Source organism: Monopterus albus, unplaced genomic scaffold (assembly GCF_001952655.1).
Source record: "Monopterus albus unplaced genomic scaffold, M_albus_1.0 scaffold327.1, whole genome shotgun sequence".
Taxonomy (NCBI): domain Eukaryota; kingdom Metazoa; phylum Chordata; class Actinopteri; order Synbranchiformes; family Synbranchidae; genus Monopterus; species Monopterus albus.
In genome coordinates, this window is record NW_018128207.1 from 115527 (window position 1) to 137521 (window position 21995).

The 21995-nt window shown below is 43.1% G+C and overlaps 4 protein-coding genes across 4 annotated transcripts in view; 2 read left to right on the top strand and 2 right to left on the bottom strand.

The window, feature by feature from the left end:
• On the top strand, positions 1–4693 carry grhpra (glyoxylate reductase/hydroxypyruvate reductase a). The gene is given in 10 exon segments (XM_020624456.1): positions 1–428; positions 798–928; positions 1365–1437; positions 1507–1623; positions 1734–1768; positions 1771–1818; positions 1941–2042; positions 2201–2336; positions 4300–4430; positions 4528–4693. Coding segments are annotated over 10 exon segments (981 nt in total). The 5' UTR covers positions 1–342; the 3' UTR covers positions 4650–4693.
• Positions 4694–4966: 273 nt separating this feature from the next.
• On the bottom strand, positions 4967–7030 carry LOC109974290 (zinc finger and BTB domain-containing protein 5-like). Its single transcript, XM_020624421.1, has one exon. The coding sequence runs from the start codon at positions 7028–7030 to the stop codon at positions 4967–4969; it is 2064 nt and encodes a 687-aa protein (XP_020480077.1).
• A 1289-nt stretch (positions 7031–8319) lies between these two features.
• tomm5 (translocase of outer mitochondrial membrane 5 homolog (yeast)) lies at positions 8320–9029 on the bottom strand. The gene is made up of 2 exons (XM_020624457.1): positions 8762–9029; positions 8320–8450 (listed from the first exon to the last, which is right to left on the bottom strand). The coding sequence occupies exons 1-2, from the start codon at positions 8880–8882 to the stop codon at positions 8416–8418; spliced, it is 156 nt and encodes a 51-aa protein (XP_020480113.1). The 5' UTR covers positions 8883–9029; the 3' UTR covers positions 8320–8415.
• Positions 9030–10545: 1516 nt separating this feature from the next.
• The window catches only part of frmpd1b (FERM and PDZ domain containing 1b), a 25061-nt gene continuing 13611 nt past the window's right edge, over positions 10546–21995 (top strand). The window contains exons 1-4 of the mRNA XM_020624422.1: positions 10546–10784; positions 17575–17725; positions 19788–19898; positions 21638–21810. Coding sequence (XP_020480078.1) covers positions 19792–19898; positions 21638–21810 — 280 coding nt within the window. The 5' untranslated portion in view covers positions 10546–10784; positions 17575–17725; positions 19788–19791. The remainder of the gene's footprint in view (positions 10785–17574; positions 17726–19787; positions 19899–21637; positions 21811–21995) is intronic.

Here is a 21995-nt window from a genome sequence, read left to right on the forward strand (position 1 = left end):
GTATCATGCCCTTAATAGGATGAAATTATTGGGACAATCACGTGTTGCCCCCAGATAATTTAATAAAGAACACAGATGAAAGGTCTAACTCTGACATTAAATGTAACCTAATGTCTGTATGAATATTATGAAAAGACGTTCAACCGAACCATTCGTGAGGTTAAAAAAAAAAAAAAAAAACACTGCGTATGCGCAGTACCTTGACCTCAAGTGCTTTCTGTTGTCTCGCGGTGCATATAGTTCCTCTAGAGACCTGCAGACGTTGCAGGTTAAAGCAGTTTAAATACCAGTTTTGATAAGACTGTTAAAACACCCGTTCATCCCGCTTCTGTCCGAAGAGGGATGCAGGCCGCTGAAAAAATCATGAAGACTTTCGTTACGAGGCGCATCCCGCAGGAGGGCATGGAAATCCTGTCAACTGCTGGAGTGTATGAAGTGTTTTTTTCTGTCACCTGTTACTAGACATCGGGAAGTAAGCAATTATCAGCTAACAGCAGACTGCCTGTCTTCTCCTGTCAGCTAGACTCAACCATATGTTAAGACAGTCATCAGGTTTACTGTCTGTCTTCTCCTGTCAGCTAGACTCGACCATATGTTAAGACAGTCATCAGGTTTGCTTGGATTCATGTTAAACACACTTCCAGCCAACAAGAGGCTGTGAGATCTAAAAATGGAAGTCCAGCGGGATCACACACTCTGATTGTGACCATATACACCACGACTACAGTCAGTTCTGTCGTACACTAAAGCCTGTATGTCTGAATGCATTTGCTGCTTATTTGTCTCCATGCAAACAGGTGTGAGGTGTCTCTGTGGGACTCGGATGAACCCATACCGAGATCAGAGCTTCTCAAACGTGTGCAGGGGGCTCACGGCCTTCTGTGTATGCTGTCAGACAAGATAGATGTTGAGGTTCTGGATGCTACAGGTACTCATCGTGGTCTGATGATAGCACGACTGTTTTGGATGTGTGTGTAGAACCAGGCCATTGTACTGATCAATTCACTCAGGTGTTGATAGAGCTTTTCAGGGAGTCCTTAGTTCACAATAAAAGAGAGGTGGAATGTAATTAAATACATTCACTTAACTACTGTACAGTTATGAGGAACTTGAACATGTGTGCTTTCATTTTATACTTATATTACATTACATTTGAGATGGATATGTTGTAGTTTTTATTTCTGTATTTATTTTACATTTATACCAAACATGATCATCTTGCATATACTGTATGTAGTAGTATATGTAATATATTACACATACTTTATACAAATCAAACTAGCCAAAATTAGCTGATTAACTGATTGGTGATAAATCATTTAATCTAGATTTCAGTTTTTTAGCTGATCTGTCCTTGATTTCAGGACCAAACCTGAAAGTAATCAGCACCCTGTCTGCGGGATTTGACCACTTGGCTCTCAGTGAAATCAAAAAACGGTGAGTTACATTGACACATGACCTTTCACTGGTAGGGTGGAATGTCATATGGCTTCTGGTTTTTTACAGCGGTATTCGTGTTGGATACACTCCAGATGTGCTGACTGACGCCACAGCAGAACTGACTGTAGCTCTGCTGCTGGCCACCGCTCGCAGGTTGCCAGAGGGAGTGGAGGAGGTCAAAAAGTCAGTGTCACCAAGTTGTCTCTGTTTTCTTTATTATTATTATTATTTTTTTAAACCAAAAGCACAAGGAATTGCCACAGTGGTCACACTATCTCTCCTTTGTCTGTCAGTGGTGGCTGGAGCGCATGGAAGCCTCTCTGGCTGTGTGGGGACTTTCTGGCAGCACTGTAGGAATCATTGGACTGGGGCGTATTGGTAGAGCTTGGTGTTTCTTCATTCACTTTGGCATTACAACTTCATTATCATAGGATATAATATCATATGACTAGGTCTTGTACTAGCTTTTAAGGTGAGTAACAGACTGTGTTTGTGTTAAGGTATGGCCATTGCTAGGAGACTCATGCCATTTGGAGTGAAGAAGATACTCTACTCTGGGAGAACAGCAAAGACCCAAGCTGCTGAGGTGAATGGAGAGTTTGGTAAGGAAAGGAAGCATGGTGAGACAGAAAGGGCAGGACAGATGTGAAATTCTAATATAAGACTATTAAAAATATGGGGATTTGGTTAGTAGACATGACTGTGAATCTCTCGTTACTCTATGCTCCTCCTTCTTTCATGTCTCTTCTCTGTTGAACAGTGCCTCTGGACACGCTTGTCCCTGAGAGCGACTTCATAGTTGTTTCCTGCTCCCTGACACCAGAAACCCAGGGGCTGTGTGATAAAGCTTTCTTCAGCAAGATGAAAAACACTGCAGTCTTTGTCAACTCAAGCAGGTAGACTTCCACAGTTGTTCTTTTTTTAATAGGTGTAGACAGTTGACACTTATTTTTGACAATCTTCTTCTTTTGGCTGTTCCCGTTAGGGATCGCCACAGCGAATCATCTGTTTCCCCCTAACTCTATCCTCAGCATCCTCTACTCTCACACCAATTAACTTCATGTCCTCTTTTAGCACATCCATATATCTCTTCTTTGGCCTTCCTCTTGACCTCTTGCCTGGCAGCTCCATCTCCAACATCCTTCTACCAATATAACCACTATCCCTCCTCTGCACATGTCCAAACATCTCAATCTGGCCTCTCTGACCTTGTCCCCAAAACAACCGACCTGAGCTGTCCCTCTGATGAGCTCATTCCTAATCCTGTCCATCCTGGTCACTCCTAAACAGAACCTCAACATTCTTATCTCTGCTACCTCCATCTCTGCCTCTTGTCTTTTCCTCACTGCTACAGTCTCTAACCCATACAGCATAGCTGGTCTCACTACTGTCTTGTACACCTTTCCTTTGATTCTTGCTGACACTCTTCTGTCACACAACACTCCTGACACCTTTCTCCACCCACTCCAACCCGCCTGCACTCGCCTCTTCACCTCTTTCCTACACTCCCCATCACACGGGACTTTCCACCCCAAATACTTAAACTCCTGCACCTTCTTGACCTCAGCCTCCTGTAACCTCACTGTTCCACTTTCCTCCCTCTCGTTCATACACATGTATTCTGTCTTACCACGACTGACTTTCATTCCTCTTCTTTCCAGAGCAGATCTCCACCTTTCCAGGTGTTCCTCCACCTGCTCTCTGCTCTCACTACAGATCACAATGTCATCCGCAAACATCATTGTCCAGAGATTCCTGTCTGACCTCATCTGTCAACCTGTCCATCACCATAGCAAACAAGAAGGGACTCAAAGCCGAAGCTTGATGTAGCCCCACCTCCACCTTGAACTCCTCTGTCTGACCTACAGCACATCTCACTATCTCGTCCATTGCTCATGCATCTTCTCACTCTCTAAAATCCTGTTGAACAAACTAGATAGAAACTTCACTGCTGTCTCTCCTAGACACTTCCACACCTCTACATGTATGTCGTCTGGACCAACAGCCTTTCCACTCTTCATTCTCCTCAGAGCCTTCCTCACTTCACCCTTTATAATCTTTGCTACTTCCTGCTCTACAATATTCACCTCTTCCCCCTTCTTTCCCTCTCATTTTCCTCATTCATCAGTTCCTCAGAATACTCCTTCCATCTTCTCTGCACACTCTCCTCACTTGTTAGCACCTTTCCATCTCTGTCTTTAATCACCTTTATCTGTTGCTCATCCTACCCATCTCTATCTCTCTGTCTCGCTAATCTGTACAAGTCCTTCTCACCTTCCCTCGTGTCTAACCTGGCATACAACTCATCATATGCTTTCTGTTTGGCCATTGCCACCTCCCTCTTCACTCTACACTGCAATTCCTTGTAATCCTGTCTACTGTCTTCAGTCCTTTCTACGTCCCACTTCTTTTTAGCTAGCCTCTTCCTCTGAATGCTGTCCTGTACTTCCTTGTTCCACCACGTTTCCTTATCTTCTTTCCTCCTTCCAGATGACACACCTAGCACCTTCCTACCTGTCTCCCTGATCACTTCTGCTGTAGTTTCCCAGTCATCTGGAAGTTCTTCCTGACCACCCAAAGCCTGTCTCAACTTCTGTCTGAATTCCTCACAACATTCTTCCTTTTGCAACGTCCACCACTTGGTCTTCTTTTCTGTCTTTCCTCTCCTCTTCTTCCTGACCACCAGAGTCATCCTACACACCACCATGCGATGCTGTCTGGCTACCCTTTCTCCTACCACCACTTTGCAGTCACTAATCTCTCTCAGATTGCCTCGTCTACATAGAGTTTTTTGACAATACATTTGCTAATTATGTTAAAATACATAACGGTGAAGATGTGGTGAACTGTTTGGTTTAGAGGGGCAGTGGTGAACCAGGAGGATCTGTATGAGGCTTTGAGCAGCGGACAGATAGCCGCAGCTGGGCTTGATGTCACGACACCTGAGCCACTCCCAACAAACCACCCCCTTCTTACACTCAAAAACTGTGGTGAGTAGACAGGATGTGCAGTATGTGGTTCTGTTTTCCCACTTTGCCTCCTGATTTGAGAAAAATAGTCTTTTCTGTCCTCTCTTATGTTGTGCAGTGGTGTTGCCGCACATCGGCAGTGCCACCTACTCCACAAGAGGCGTCATGTCAGCTTTGGCAGCCCGAAACCTTCTGGGTGGTTTGCAGGGCACAGACATGCCCAGTGAACTCACCATCTAGAGCCTGAAATAGAGCTAACTAAATAAAAAGCATATAATAAAAAAGATTTGTGTATCATTTATTCTTATCACTTGACACGGCAATCATAAAACATGTTGTTTTTTGAGAATATTTTCAGTGCATGTCAGCTTGTCTGTTTTCTCTTCCATTCATTTGTTTCAGGAATCATTTTTTAAAATGTAGAAAATAGAATGTAAACGACAGTGCCACCTTTCATTTCCTGTAACATAAAATTCAAAATTGATTGCAAAAGTGTTTGGAGTTAATAAATAAATACATATATAGAGTGGTGTCAAGCTGTGTCTCTAGCAAAGCAGTCAGAGCAGACTGTCTGGGAATGACTGATCATCTTTCCAGTTCAGACAGGTATTCTTAGAATGCTTATACAGATGGGAAGACTGGCTGAAGCGTTTGCCGCACTTCGGACAGGGGTAGGGCTTTTCTCCTGTGTGGACACGAATGTGCTTCTTACAGTCAGTCAGGTTCATGAATGTCTTACAGCAGATTTTGCAGGCATATTTCTTCTCCCCTTCCACCAACAGTACGTGGTCCTCAGCAGCTGCTTTCTTGCACTTGGACAGAACATCCTCAGAAGCTCTGGTTAGAGGTGGCCGATCAGCAGCAGCATCCCCTGCTGATCCAGAGGAAGAGGGCGGATCTGTGCCAGTTTCTGATCCAGGCGACACTTTGGGAGCGATGCGACGGAAAGTTGTTGCTCCTGAGCTCTTCCCAGCCCTGGAGGGTTGGACGAGAGAGGCTTCCAGACTGAGACCAGGTCTGATGCTGCTGAGGAACCCTGCCAAGGAATTCTGGGTGGGATGGAGGATGAGTGTGTCACTAAAACCAGGGCTCTGAGTTGGGAGAAGCTGCTGCAAGGGGACAGAGGTTACGGGAAAAACTAGAGAGGAGGAGGAATCAGAGGGCTGAGCAGAAGAAGTGTTTGCTTCTTCCGAGCTTTGACATGGTTCAACTGCATCAGTGGCGGCAGCAACAGCAGTGGCAGCAGCGGTGAGGCTAGCTAGGCTGTCTTCTTCTTCAAGAGCTCCCATTACACCTTCACTACTGGGATTGAGGAAGCAGGAAAAGGCCAGCTCTGACAGGCTGTCCAGGCCATCACCATCTACTGAATCCTCACCCAAACCTCCAGCCTCCCTCTGTGCATCAGTGTGAAGATCTGTGCACAGCTGTGATTGTAAAGAGCTTGCATCTCCCTCTGTGGGACTGACTGTACTCGTTTTCTCATTTTGTTGTTTTACTAGCACGTTCAAATTGTCTGTGCAGTCTTTTGGTGGAGATGGAGGAGAATATTTTGGTAGTATGTCTAAATCTGGGGAGTATGTGCTCAGATTTTCCTTTTTCACCTCAATCAATGCCATTTTTGACTCCTCTCCTTCTTCTTCTTCCCCTTCTTCTCCCACCTTTACTTTCACCACAGTGTCACCATCTGTACTCCCATCCTTCTCCCATGCACCTGCACCTCCTGTGCTGCTATCAGACTGACTCGGTAGCTGGATCTCCTCTGACTCTCCCTTCCTTGCTTCATATTTCTCCTCTATTTCCTCCTCTTTCTCCTCATTGCCTCGGCTGCTGTCCCAGAGCCCTTCAGTTGTCTTGAGGCAGTCGGGGGACAGCAGCTCCTCTCCCCGCTCCTCGGTACTGATGGTGCTTCTGGTTACAGTAGGTGAACACTCTTTATAGTTTTCTCCAGGCGGCCTGCAGGACCTCTTTCTGCCATTGAACATGTCTTCTTGTGCATTTCTTTTACGCCTCAATGGTGGTGCTGCACTCTGCTCGCCACTGACCCCCCGATCTTCAACCCCACCCGACTGGCTCACCTCAACTGCCACTCCGTCTTCATCCACATCCTCCTCCACAGCAGATGTGACCTGTTGAAGTGAGGCTGATATCTCTGCCTGCGAAGGAGGACACTGCTGCTGCTGCTGCACAGACCTCCATCCCTTAGGCGGTGATGCAGGGAAGTTTTTCCTGGACAGGTGAAGCTTGCATGCCTTCACCACAGTGTTAAGGTGAAGATGCGAGGCTGCCAACAACACATCCATCACATTGGAGGCTCCCAATGAGAGGGTGGAGGTATAAATCATGTCTAACAGGGTGGAGAAGGCCTCGGGGGTCACCACCTCTGGATCTAGCTCCATCACACTGGGTCCTCCGCCTGCAATTCTGTCAGCTTTTGGTCGTCCAACCTCATCAGCACTGTTGTTCAGGAGAGCTCTGAAGTGAGAGCTGCAGGCTGCCAGGATGGAGCGGTGAGCCTGGAAGCTCTGGTCTCCAACCACCACTACACAGTCACACAGCTGAGCATGGAGGCGCTGCTGGTTAAGCTGCTTGAAAATGTGCTGAAAATGACCTGGGAAATCCATAATAGGCGGTGGGATTTGTTGATATTTAATCGTACATGTGTCCGTGTTGCTATTGCCAATACAATAACCACATGAAGGTCACTCTAAAAAAAACTCAGTGCCAAACAGCAGGAAAACGTCTCTCGTTACCCACGTCTCAGCTGCTGGAAACGGCATCGAGCAAACTGGACGCTGGTAAGGTTTCACAGCAGCCTACCTCCAGTGTGATGTGTAGTTCATTGTCTGCTGTAGCCGGCTTTCACGGAGATGCTTTATGGGCGGACCTGGTCCAACAATAACGCAGGGATGCGGCGCAGACTCGGTCGTTGTCTCGAAATATTGCCGGCTGTGTGCACAGCTATGCCTCTCCTACTGCTGCAACTAAGTGATAATAGCTACAACTGTAGCGCTGTTCGTTGTTAATTTGCATTTAGATCACCCCCAGTATCGCATCCATTGTCTTCCATCATTTGTAGCCTCATCAAACCTCAGAGTAACACTGCCCTCATGTGGTGATCATGTGGAAGTGCAACTGAACTTTTCTGTAATTCACAGCTACTGTATTTTACCACCATATTGCTTAAGATATTTTTAATTCCAAATATCTGGTTAAACTTATTTTCTATAATAGCTAGTGTACACTGCCAGTCGACTTATTTGCCAATTTAAATTAAACTTAGTGCAAATATCTTAAAGTTAGGAAATGTTAATGTTTTATTTTAACGTGAGTGTAGGTTATCATCTGTTAAGAACCTTACACAAGAGATGTTCTTCACACTACTAATGGTATTAAAGACTCCCATCAATTCTTTGTATTTAAGGAGATACTGTACAAAGGTTTATGTGACACAAACACCCACAGCAGTCAAAACTAGAGCAAATGTTTGCTCACAAGAGGCAGAAGACATTGAATTAATGATTTTCACATTCATGCCTCAGTTTATTTTAGGTTATGATATACAGTATATTCAACACTTAGATTAAGATATAAACAAAAAAATGGAAAAATTCCTGGCAGTGTACATTTGCTATATAGGCCTGCCAGATACCAGCTACACATTTGAAATCAACAGATTCAACATTGTTTCCCTTTATTGACTGACGTAATAGGCATGCAACTCTCAAACATGGCTTTTAACAATGATCACAATATCTTTAACACAAAAAGGCAGGCTAAACTTTATACAAGTACTAGAAATGAAAAGCTGTTTCTCCGGCACAGTGATGGGACACACACGGGTTGTCTTCCACAGGATGTTATAACAGCCTCATCTGTCTGCACAAGATGGTCCGCACTTTCTCTGAGGCTGGTTGTAACAGCCTCATCTGTCTGCAAAAGATGGTCCGCACTTTCTCTGAGGCTGTAAACTCAGTGGATGGAGGAAAGGAGAAGCCTGCTGCTTCGCTCATATGCTGTCCAGCTTCTTTAACACATATGGAGCTGTAAATAGAGAAACACAGATTATTAGTTTCTGTTGTAAACATAAGGAAAAATGTAGTGGAACAGCTCACTAGCCACTAAGTGATGTATGATTGTATTCATTTCTGTGAAAAGGGTGTTTTAAGGCATTAGCTATTAAGCCTTCATGGCATCAGTACTGTTCGGCTGTGCCAATTCTTAGATGTATTGTTTACCAAAAACAAAAACATGAATCGGTTATTACATGCATAAGGTGACGAACGTTTTTAAATGCCAGTATAAGTAAAGTTTATGTTTAGCTAAATGTCAATGTCATTAGTATATATGCTCACTGGCTCGGAGAAGGACGACGTAAATAAGGAAGTTTCGTAAAGATGTGATCACATCTTGTCGCATTTTCTTCTTCATCTCCTCTGGATCCATTTTAGGCCCGAGTCCTTCTAATTTCAACATTTTGGCTGTGGTTTGACTAGGTCCTGCTCTCTCAGCTTTTGGCGTTGAATATATTTCATGAGCATGGGCGAAATAACCTAAACCGGAAATACATAACCACGGAAGTTACGTTGCACGACGGTGCGCACCGAAGGACAAACCGCTCGAAGGGAAGCGAATGCAAATTCAGTGTTTCATAAATGTAGCAGTCACTGCAGTAGTAGAAGATGTACTCCGATCCTTACTAATGTAAAAGTACATTAGCATGAAAACATACTTATAGTATTTAAAAAGTATTCATTATGAAGAATGGTACATTAAAACACGCCTGGCCAATAAAGCAGATTCTGTTTCTGATTAATGTATATCTTATTATTGGCCTGCAGTTACTGATACATCATTGTGTACATCGCCTTTAATGTTGCAGCTGGTTAAGGGGGAGCTATTTTAACTAGCTTATATTCTCATAAAGTGAATTACTACTGGCAATGAAGTGAATTTTTCATCGGTGCTTAATACAGCTTTACTATAATACTGTATTTTCTGTATTAATCTAGTTTTGAAAGGTAACTAGCAACTAAAGTTATAAAACAAATATAATGGAGTAAAACAGTACAATGTTAGCCTCTAAAGTGTAGTCAAAGTAGCACCAAATTAAAATACTCAGGTTTGTACTTATACAAAAAAAAAGTACTGCACTTAAGTAATTATACTTAGTTATTTTCCACCACTGTAGCAGCCAATAGGTAGGTATTTGAATTTAGACCAAATACTAGATAAGGTTGTGACAACAGTTTATTGTGTTATATATGGCATAATTAATATATTTCTAAGTTGTAATAGATTTACAGTATTATATTATACTCTTTGGCTCAGTATCTAGGCCTATATTTTAGCCTGCTGTGCTGTTAATAAAGAATCAAAGTTTTAACTGTAGTTTATTAAAATGGTCCATTCATTTAATATAGCATTTAATTATTATTATAGCAACTGAGATGTCTTGTGGCTAACAAGCTGAAGTTTAAAGGCTAAAACAGCTGTTGAGGGAAGAAACTATAAATAGGGTGACTTGGTTTCTGGATAAATAAATGAATGTTGGGTTTTGGGCATGGCCAAAGTAATCCACTAGAGGGACAACTTGGGATACACCTGCAATCACTGACACTTGGAAAAATATTAACACTGGGTCCCTGTAGACCCTAACGTTTCTGATAATTGTTCAAAATCAAATTGATTATGCAATATACAATCATTTTCACACAGTCCCTCTATAAGACCAATAGTTTGAGGCCCTTATTATTTGAGCTGATGTTATGATTTAGTGGTGCAGTTTACCAAATAAATTTGCAATTCACCAAACCAGCTGCCAAAGTGAATATGAGGCATCGGAGGCCCCTGAGGGTGTGGGGCCCTGTGATCGCTGTCTGTTATTCTACTATTTATTCTGGCATGGGGTCATCAAATGTACATATAGCCTAGCATTGTTTATAAATTATACAATAATATAAATTTGTACAATTATGTTTAAAATTGGATTATAATGCAAATAATATATATTGTTTTTGAATAAAATACACACTCTATTATTATTATTATTATTATTATTGAACTAACTGGCTTTGCGGAGGAGTGGTGAGGGTCCTCTGGCAGACAGCGGAGGCAGAGACGAAGAGAGGGAGGGGTGGCTTATTTCTGAACTCAGGGCCGAGGATTAGGCAGAGAGCAGTTCCAGTGTGATGACAGCATCCAGCATATAGTCAACCCCCCATACACCACATCACCATCACCATCCGGCCACGGAGGACGCCGCGGATATAGCTGAGAAACAGAAATCGTTCCTTCTGGACACGCTCGGCATCAGTGGTCTTGTAGAGGGACCACCCTTTCACTCCCGGTCCGTCTGTCTCCTCCTCATACCACGAGGTGAGTTTTTTCGCTGTTTCCCGGTGTTATTGTCTGATGAAGGAGCGCCCGGCTGTACACCAAAGCGCATGCAGCTTGCATTCATTCCTTCATTTGGAATGATATTTATTACATCGTAATGAATAATTTAACTGGTAGTCATCTTCACAGCAACTGCAGGCTACACCCATATCCCCGTTTTAGGGAGGCGATGGGGAGATTTAAATCCGATTAGATTATAAAGGAAGCAACAAAAGAATTTCCCTTTTTCTCTTTGTTTAGCCCCGTTGGTTTAACTGGCATGGCTGCTCAAAGTTAGACCAATGTAATGGGAATATTGATTTATGGGCATTTACCCAGCATTTATGAGCCACACACACGGTCGAATCGTGTTTAGTTATTAGTTATTTCAGATTAGATATAAACAGGTATAATACAGATTTAGAGTCAAGATTCATATGATTTCATCTTATTCACAATCCCATGCAGTGATAGTGGACATCCATGCTGTCCTATGCGCAGTGAAATCACTGTCACTGGCTTCAGGTCGGAAATGAACGGACTAAACCAGACGGATCAGGGGGATGCCAGGATGGTAAAACACGCAAATTATGAATGGGCGTAGGCGATGTGCAGCCACTCTGGGACAGTCTTCTCGCTCTTTTCTTTGCTCGTATCCTTTGGCCAGCAGCAGCCTCTTCCCTGCGATCTAACGTACCGTGCCAGGCATGACAAGCGCAACACACCTAAACCAGAACAATGCGTTTTGCTGTTCTGGGGCCTTCATTTAATGCATTACATGATTTAATATGACCGCTGGTTGTGGTTCCTTTTGGACACGTGTGATACCGCAGCCTTAACTGTGCGCTGAGACACGATCACTTAGCTACACTGCTGAATATTTTTTAAAAGCGCCATATGCTGCGGTTCACAGACGAACACAGACATGCCCACAGACATGAATGAATGAATGGATGGATGGATTTCATCTTGACCCTGTGAAGTGTAGCATGTGAGACAGTGGTGGATACTGACTATTTTGCTTTCACTCCTGTGTGCACCAAGCAGTGCATGCTCTCAGCCACTGCAGCAGGCACTGTGCTATGACTCAGGGATGTATGCTACAACATGTGATTGGAGTTGCTGTTCCGAGGTCGCTCTGCCAGAGGAGAAACACCAGGGGCAGGACATGCACATCAGGAAAGACTTGAGACCGGCTGCATTAGCCTCAATCTTCCCTGCTGACTGCTCCTCTGTCCCACTTACTGCAGCCAGCCAGCCAGCCAGCCTCTTCCTCTCTCTTCTTCTTTTGTCTTAGATTTATGTCTCCAGGGCACAGCGGGCATGCTGGGCTTGCATTTGCTGTTCTAGCCCAATGCCTTGACCAGCAGATCAGACAGTATTTACACCTGTCAAGACTTCAGTTCATATTGTTGCACGTACTGCCTACTGGAAGGTGTTGATTGACCAGTATTGTTTTTCTCACAAGTATTTAGTTAATGTGGTGAATGATTTGATGAAATGATAGATATATTGATGGATGGTGTATAGGTGGATATTGGAACAGAATTGGAATATGCTGTACATTTGTATTTTCCCCCAGCTGTAACAGTATGTTCTTCAGCATGGAGACTCTGTGACACCTCCATGGTGATGACACAGTTGACTGACAGTGGAGCCATAATGTAGGCCAACTCGATTTACGAACCTATATGAAGTAAAAGGGAATGAAAAGCAGCCTAAAATTCATAAAGTCTAGAGTAAAGCATTAGGTCCCTATAACCTGGTTTTCTTGTCTTCTATTCTTCACTGTGATATGAAATATTAGTCTTACTGTAGCTATATGTGAGTATTATTTCAGATCCCAGAGGCTCATTGTAGCTGCTGACTTACTGGCTGCACTCATTGTTGTCGTTTTGCTTTTATGCAAAGATGAAACCACTATTGTGCAGTTTTTGAAGGATCACTGAGTTGAAGGAAATTGGCTCAGACAGTAAGAGAAGAAGTGTGGCAGACAGTTTCCCAGACTTGCAACATCTATCAACATCCAAAGGTCTCCCTCAGACATTAAGATCCTCTCTCATTCTGTCTTGTTGTCTGATTCTCTAGGGGACCATCTGAATCATTGACAGAGACCTAACACAATGCAGTGCACTTTTAATCTTCAAAAGACTCATTATTTAATAGTGCACTGGGGAGCTCGAGCCTCACCAGGTCGCTGATGAAAGGGGGAAATGAAATAAGTGGTGCACAGTGAGCCTTGTCTTCATAATGCTAATGGAGTGAGCTGACAGGCTGAATGAAATAACCAGAAAAAGTTACCAAGTAACAGTGGCAATCGACAAAAAACAAGCCTCTGAGCTGCTGTTTTAACAGTTGACTGAATTAGTGTTTTATTTTATTTGATAAAAGTGAAAAATTCATAGAGGCTATTGTAATGTTTAATTGTTCCAGGAATCAGTCCATAGTATGGACCAACACCTCTAACCGCAGTCTAATGCAAACATTTGGACTCAAAAGTGGAGCAGGCAGGCACGTAGATGTCACTGAGCTCTTAAGTCGGGTCAAGAAGAGTTAGGTCGCCAGTCAGAAAAGGCAAACAAATCAGGCAAGCAGAGGTGGCTGCTGTGACACCACAGCTGCAACAATTAGTTGATTAGAGTAATCATAATAATTAACTGTCAATCAAATGAAAATCAATAACAAACTAGTCTGATATTTGATTAATAGTCACCTATGCCAAAGTTTTCCATTTCCAGCTTTTGAAACGAGGCTGTTTCCAGAGTCATTTCACAGTAAACTGAATATCTTTGGCTTTTGGACTGTTGGTCACACAAAACCATTTGAAGATGTTACCTTTAGATATGATAATGGTGTTGAATGAAATGCTAAGTGAACCTCAAAGTGACATGATTTCATGGTATCTGTTATGGTTTAGTCCCCCTCACCAGGAGGGTGAGGGAGAACTGGGGTTGGACTCAAGATGGCTGACCCAGGTGCTAGTACAAAAAAGGTGGCTTAATGGAATAAAAACAACAAAGTGACAACATAACAAGGCCCATAATACATACAAGGGAAGGGCAGTGATGACTAAGGAGACCAGGACGGTAAACACACAAACTAACGACAGGAACTAGGATAGCAAAGGATGAGAACGGACAGGTGAACAAAAAGAACCAACAATGCAATCCACAGCACAGCGACTGTCAGCGTGGAAGACAAAGCACATTTCTGTGTTGCTAACCGCATAATTAGCGTGATAAGGTCAAGCCAAAACGCACAGAGACTGTCAGCGTAGCATCTCACACACGTGTGTTTATTAATTAAATAAAAAGGGGCCAAACACAACCTTTGTATAACGTACTTTAAGTATAGTACGTTACACGTCACAAATGCTCCGGCGGCGACGGAGCATCTGCCAGAGGTATAAATAAGGAAGCCAACAAATCACCGGAATACGCCTCAGGTGTGCGCACCGACCCACGAGTCACTAATTACCCGATGCGACACAGCTGAGGCGTTGATCCCGCAAAAAGGGAGAGCAGGAGAGGAAAAAAAAGAAAGAGAGGCAGGTCGCGCGGAGCGGCCCTGACAGTCTCTCAATATATTGAGATATTTCACTCAAAACCACAAATTTCATCTTGCTTGTGGCACTAGAAAAACAGGTTAGGGGATCACAGAGGTCACCAGGATTTATCTTCTGATGACCATGAAAGCACAAAAATTCAGTAGTTGTTGAGCTATTTCACTCTGGACCAAAGTGGTGGACTGACCAACATATAATACATGACTAGTTCCACTTTAAAAACTGTTTGAACTTGGATTTTAAAATACTTTCGTCTACATAAAACTATTTACATTGCATCTGAGTGTACATTTACAGTCATCAGCTTGCCTACTTGTATCCTATTTTGGCTTTCATGCTGTTTTTATGCTTCTCAAACTTTAGATGAGAATCCAGATATTTTTTGAAACCGGTTTAATGCAATGTCTATTCATGTTGACATAAATTAAATTTATGACAAAGCTCAGACCCTGAATTAAAAGCTTATTTTTTGTATCTCATTTTCCTGCAGCCTTTTGCAAGATAAAAATACTCTTTGGAGTATTGTCTGCTCTACTTGTTGCTCCTTGTTTGCAACTTTTAAAGCATGAAACAATCCAGCTGCTTCTCATAAATCTAAATTATTCACACTTCAAGTCATACAGCTATTCATGCACGTATTCACACATATTTTTGTTGGCCAACCACGCTGCTCTAGGACTGAATGTTCACTGAGGTTTGTGTCCAACGTAGTTGGCAGCGACTTTGAGCCAAAATGAATTGTTACGTTTCTGAACCAACCCCCCGCTGCAGCTACCCTGCATTTCATGTGGAGCAGCTGTATCCGGTGTGCTGGAGGAGAATATGTGTGAATGTATTTCTGTGTGTGTGCGTGTGAGACAGATTGGGAGCAAGATGTCAATAGCAGCCAACTGCTCCTTTTTAAATAAAAGCTGTTGTTTAGTGAGTCAGCGAGGTTTCTGCCGGAGTCTGGTTACCAACTGTGTACTGCTCCACTTGCTTATCATATTAAGGCATGTGAGTTGTGTGTGCTGTCCTTGAATGTGCTGAGTCCAGTCTTCCTTCAGTACTGCACATAGCAAAGTGACAAGAATTTAAGTTTGTTATCAAAAAATTCACTCTGTAAGTCAAATTGTCAAACCTATTAGTGTAGATTAAGTTTTCTAACAGACCAGCAGCTGTGTCTGTGAATTTTTTTCCTGCCACATCATATCCTGATGAAGCTTCTCCAGGCCCTGTCCAGGTCCAGGTCTGACCTGCTGTGGCTCAGCCTGGCCCAGCAGTGCTAATTAGGCTGTTTTCTATCCAGCTGGCTGCACAGAAACTGTCAGTTCACTACCACCTCTCAACTCCTGAGGAGAGAGTGGAGCACTTCAGTGAACTGCATGTGTGCCCATATAGGCGACAGGGCTGAATAACTGATTGTTTTGTCTGAGACAGAGAGACATTGTCTGGGAAAATGAACAAAGAGAGGGAAGACTTTCTCAGAGAATTGAGACCCAGACACTGAAATAGAGCCCTTATTACCTATACAGCACTCTATACAAATATTCTCCGTGTACAGTGAAGATTGGAGGAGGGGTGAGGAATTGAAGGGCGGAATTAAGGGGGGAGAATGAATGAATGACCAGACCAGCTGATGAGCTATGTGTGTGGGCAGCTTGGGTGACTGAGAAGGACAGGATTCATGATTACTGTTGATTCAGGACCAGATTAGGAGCAGCTTCATCAACAGCTTGCAGACATGCAGGCTTTTCTATTTTGGATTTGAACCTTAGATCCACTGAAAATGCTGTCAGATCACTAGAAAGAGCGAACAATCTCCTCATTTAAAGCAAGCAAAAAGGAGGAAGAATAAAACAGACTAATAAATGGTAACAATGCTACAGGTCTGCTCTCTTTATCTGATGACTGACCATACATCATTGTCTGCTGACTGACATTGTTTGCTCTCAGGTGGAGGAGAAAGGCTACATTAATCAGCTTTGTTTCTCCCTTCCTCCTGCGTCACACTTCAGATACTTTTGTTCTTTCTTTTTGTCTCCCGCAGCTTTACTCCCTCATTTCTTTGCCCCTGCCCTCTTCACCCTCTTTAAAATTCTCCCCCTTTCCTCATCCCTCTAATATCCTGTCCTTTCTCTCTTTTCTTTGCCTTAACCAGTTCTCTTTTCTCTGTGCATTCCCCTTTTCTCAGCCCCTCCTTGCCTCCTTCCCCCTCCTTGCCTTCCTGCAACCCCTCATACATCTTGCTTGTGTCTCTCTCCTTTGCTGCTCTGTTCTTGTTGTTGCTTGTGCTGGCAAACTGGCAGAAGGAGGTGGTCGGAGGCAGACCTAACTGCATTAGCCCCATGCATTATTCATGTGCCCTGCAGTCTGTGTGGGTCTAGGTCTTCTGCTGGCTTTTCGCTGGGACATATGGTCCTCCTGAAACATCTCTGTGTGTGACACAGGGCCTGATGGAAGAGCTGCACAGATGGGACTATCACTTCCTTGATTTCTGCTACTTCTTCTAAATGAAAGCCTTGTGGAGTGAGAGTTTACTTCAAAGATCAACATTCAAGTGCAAAATGAGGTGGTTTCCTTAGACAAGATCAAGAATGTTTATTTAGTGTCTCTCCTAATTCAACAGCCAGGCTTTTTACAGCAAAGCATTCCATGTGTTCTTCTCCCCAAACCAGAGTTTGGCTATAATGATCACAGCCATATCTGCCCTGATGTTCATATAAAAGATTTGCCCTTTTTTGTTATTATCAAAGATCTCTGTCTGCCTGGCAGCATTTCTCTCTCCACCACATCAACATTCAAAGGGTGTCCTCTTTGCTTTTAGAGTGGGCCCAGTAAGAACTGTTAACTGAACTGAGTGGTATGAAATTTTAATTTGGACAACCAGATGGAGATGGAGTGCCTCGTCTCCACATTACCATGTGCTTTTGAGACTATGGAGGAGTAAAGAGAGAGTGAGAAAGATAGAGAGTGAGCGAGCCTTGGGGACTGGAGGAGGAGCCTCTTGGAAAACCACAACCATGTAACTGGTTTGGACTCACATCTGTTTTGCTTGACATACTTGTGTGTTCACTCTGAAAATATCAACAACTGGTATGTTGTTACCAGTTAGGAATCCAAGGCAGACATAGCTGGTCCAACTGAATCAGACCTGAATACTGGCCATTTATGTTTTATTCTAATTCTAATATTATTTATAGGTTTTGACAGGTCTCAATCATAGTATTGCTCTTTTCTGCACAGGTGGCTGCATCAGATTGGGATTGGCCCTGATGATTACAAGGACCCCCCTCCACCTCTTTTCAGCCAATCCTGGAGGGGCTCCAGAGCTGATGTCCCAGAGGGTGAGAGGGTATTTGTGTTCTGGAGTCCTGAAGAGACAAGCTACATCACGGTGAGTCATGCTCTCACAATCTTTAGTTAAAATGTGGGATATTGTGCTGCTGTCTTAGAATATTTATGCAGAATATTTATTTTAAAAAAGCATTTCAGGGGTTGAACCATGTACACCAATCCACAGTGAGTGTGTATTCCCCTGTACTTGCTTAATTATCTGCTTTATTAACGTCATAGAGGTGGGCTGTTAGTGTAAAGAGAAAAGATAGTAAACCCCTTGATTAAGTGCTTAGAATGTGCAGGTATATAAAAATGGCTGGGTGCTGCTGCTGATGTACAGAGAGACTGTCATTAGAGACGACTACCTGACTCGGCAAGGGCGGTGAGGGTGAGAGACACTGAGGCGAGAGTGACAGAGAATAGAGAAAGTGGGAGAATGATGGCAAGAACCCTCACCTGACTCAGCACCGATTGCAGCACTACAGCACATACAGCACACAGGTGCACATCCATAATCCTGCAAGCAGAATGACACCGTGTCAACATGGTGGGTGTGTCAGTAACCTCACTTGGTTCCTCCTGTGCAGATGTGTGCTACCTAGCTTCACTCATCCTTCCTCATCCACATCAATCTGCTTCAATCCGGATCAGCGGGAGGTGCTAAAGTGACACCCTGACCAGTGTGGGCCCGCGCAGGATGGGGGCCTCTAATCCTCTTAAAGGACAGAGCTACACTGTGTGCTTAACTACTGCTGAGGGAGGCTAGTCATCGTTCAACAAGCAATCATCAAGAGAGCTGAGCCGAAATCCCGCTCTCTTGGCTGCTGGCTGTCTCTAAAAAGAAAAGGACAAATTAATTTTGTTTTCAATCTCATGAGTATGATGTAACCTACAGCAGTGCTGCTTAACATCCTCTACTGATTGCAATGCAGTGTGTAATTTCAGTTTCCACATAACTCACAACTTAACGTACAGAAAGGTAATTGCACTGTAATGACTCAACCCACTTCATTTACTGATAGAGGCATGTTAAAATGCACCAGACAGGTGTGGCAGATTGCCAGAAACCTGCTGTACTTGTATTTAGATCTTCACAAAAACCTTGACTTGCAGAAGTTTCCTCTGTATTTCAGGTAGTTGATCAAGTTAAGCTCTTGGCCTGCTGACTCCTAAGGCCATGGTATGGATCATTAGGTTGCAGGATCACATTCATCATCGTTAGCCAAATCGATCAGGTCTGGCTCACTACTCTTCCCATCCCTGCTAAAGCTTCCTTTAGTTTTCTCTGCCTCATGGAGTCAAACAGGTCAATATAGCTGTGAAATATCACAACACAGCAGCAAAACAGTATCAGCTGAAAACAAAAACACAAAGATAGTTTGATTCCAAAAACACATACAAGTTCAAATGCCCATTGAAGTCAGGTTCTGCAGCACACCCCTGCTCTCTAAAGTCTATGTTGTTGTTGCACCTATAAAAAAAAGAAACATGAACATGTATAACAGTGCACCCCCTGTAGAATATATGTGTAGCTAGATAATGAAGTCTGGTCCCGTCTAGGAATTATCAGAGCCTCTAGGAGCTTGATGCTATCGTATTGATTGGCTGACAGAACCAAAACACAACTGAGGGGAGTTGTAAGTCTTTGGATTTGGTCAGGATTCAGTGCTGGCCAGTTTTGCCTCCCTGGGGTTCACAGCTGAGCCCTCCATCCTTCACTATATCCCCACCAGCCCCATGTTTGAAAAGCAGAGTAAGCAGAAAATGCACAGATGCAGGTTGTAGCATTTTTGTGTTGAACTTTGTGAATTCTGGGTGTTGTTGAGAATCAGGACAGTTGAGGTGTTGTTGAATAAACTCCACCCACCTCTTTTTCTCTCTTGACCTTTTCTTGCTCTCTCTTCGCATATCTGATTGTTCATGATATTGGAGTCAGGCTACATGCTCTGCATATTAAAACAGAGCCAATGAGACGCAAATTTAGCCCAGTCAGAAAAGACAGAAGTAAACTTTAACAGTTTCCAACAGTTTTTCTCTTTCTAAATCCTTTTCTCATCATGTTGACACCTGTTCTCTCCTATATGTCTATATCATGTGCTTGTCTCTCTTTGCATGTTTAGATAAATGGAGGAGAAAGAGCGATGTAGGAGCAGGTCTCCAGCTCGGAGGGCCAGCCGGATGCAGCAGGTGGTGGGAACAATAATACGACGCACCCGAGAGTCACTTAGCAGGTACAGAATGAATGAGGGTTAGAGCTGAGGCTAAAGATCTACTTTAGGGTTCAGCAAATCATCTGTAAAGGTAAAAAAAATAGAGAGGGAGGAGGGTGAAACCTTCCTATAAGGTCACTCCAGTACTTTCCCTTTGCTTTATTCACATCTAGTCTTTGGAAAGACATGAATGCAACCACTGACACCTCACATAGTTACTGCAGGTGATTTAAAAGCCCCTATACTCAGTATGAGTGAGTGACAAATAGGAGTAGATTTTGATGGGAAAACAACTGAGTAAGCAGTTGAAGGTGACGGCACCACACAGCCAAAGGTACTGTAGCAGATAATGCTGACTCCACACAAACCACAAATTAAAACACCAAACAATCAAGTTTGGGATAGAGAGTGGTGCACCATCCACTTCTAGTCCTGCTGTCAGATCCTGTAGTGGAGAAGAGGTGCTGGATGCATGGTATATTTAACTTTAAAACATAAAAACTGGCTTTACAAATTATGTGATTTTACATGAGAAATGTGATTCCATTGTTAAATTAAAATCACTCTAAAGAGGAGAAAAATCTGAAGAAAGTATATAAAAATGTATCAGTACAAAACGTGGTACAAACAAACATCAAACATCCTTACACCCACACATTCAGACACATAACACACAGTTGTGTATAAACCTGACTGTCCCTCTCACATACAAACACAACCCCCGGTGAACCACAAATAAGCTTTCAAAGCCCTTCATTCCCCTGTTGTCCACTAAGTGGTTTCTCTGTCTCAGCAAAGGAGGCAGTGCAGAGGAAGCCCAGCAAACCACCGTTAGTCATCAGAGACCTCAGAGAGAGGATGTCAATGTTAGATATAAATTCAGCATGTACACACATTGTAGTATGTTCCCCAGGTGCCTTTGAGCTGATAATGTTTAATGGTTCATATGAATGTGACCTCTGTTCTCCAGCTACTGAGCTGATGATTTTTAAGACTATAGCAAGGTCTGCTTGGCCTGTTATTTAATGTTAGCAACCAAGTTAAACTAGCAAATAAATTTGTAATGAAATAATCATTAATTGCGGCTTTATATCACACATCATGCTAACCTTGCAACCTTGTGGCTTCCAGGAAACTGAGATTGCCATAACTGTGGTGAGGCTCAGTGTTTGTCAGGGCACCACTTTGGTCAAGGCTTCTTCACATTGATTCGGTGGTTTACACACATTCACATCTCCTCAAGATGAATTGTAACAACTTTACAAAACATTACCATCAGCAAATGTTAACTTGCTAAACTAATATGATGAGTATGGTATATATTATACTTTTTAAACATCAGCATGTTAACACTGTGAGCTTGTTACCATACCAGCCTTAGCACTCAGCTGTCCAACATGTCATCTTGGGCTAACAAGAAATTGTAATGAGCAGGTTTTATAAATTTCTAACATTTTATAAACAAAATGGCCACTCGCTTTATTAATCAGTGATGAAAATAAATGATTTTGAAGCCCTATTTTATCTGTATAAACCATCACCAAAGTTGTGGGAAATTAAAAAAAAATAAGAAATTCAACAGCAATACAGCTTTTGCTGCTTTTTAATTGTCAATTTTAAAAATAAAAAAATTAGACAATTTGTAAAAAAAAGTGATGAATGTTGACAGCAAGGAAATATCTTCCCCTTCATTTTCCTGAATATACCACACAGTTGTAGTGTCACCTCAGTTAACCTGTCACCCGGTCTGGCGCCCTCAGAGAACGGTTGCTAGGTGATGGGAGGTCGCAGCACTCCAACAGTCTGTCCAATCAGAACTTCCAGACCAAGCTGACACTGCAGATCACCAGGGACCCGGTCCTTGACAGCAGCACGGGACATGGCTTCACCCTCACCTCAAATGAACCCGTGCTGGTCAGAGACATTGTCACAGGTACATGGTGTGTGTGGCGGCCTAGGTGTGTCTGTCTGTTTGTGCTATGTTTTTCTAAGTGGATGACTGTAGTTTGTTTTCCTACTTCCTCGCTAAATGGCCACCTGCTTTATGCAACAGTGCACCGCCTGCAGGAAGACAGATTTACACACTCTCCTTGACTCTCTGTCTTTTATTTTTAATCA

Bases quoted from the DNA above. Each gene is read 5' to 3' on its own strand.
- tomm5 (XM_020624457.1), bottom strand. From the start codon at position 8,882: ATGTTGAAATTAGAAGGACTCGGGCCTAAAATGGATCCAGAGGAGATG. The intron at 8,451-8,761 runs GTGAGCATATAT...CTCTATTTACAG, and splicing joins CGTCGTCCTTCTCCGAGCCA to CTCCATATGTGTTAAAGAAG.
- LOC109974290 (XM_020624421.1), bottom strand. From the start codon at position 7,030: ATGGATTTCCCAGGTCATTTTCAGCACATTTTCAAGCAGCTTAACCAG.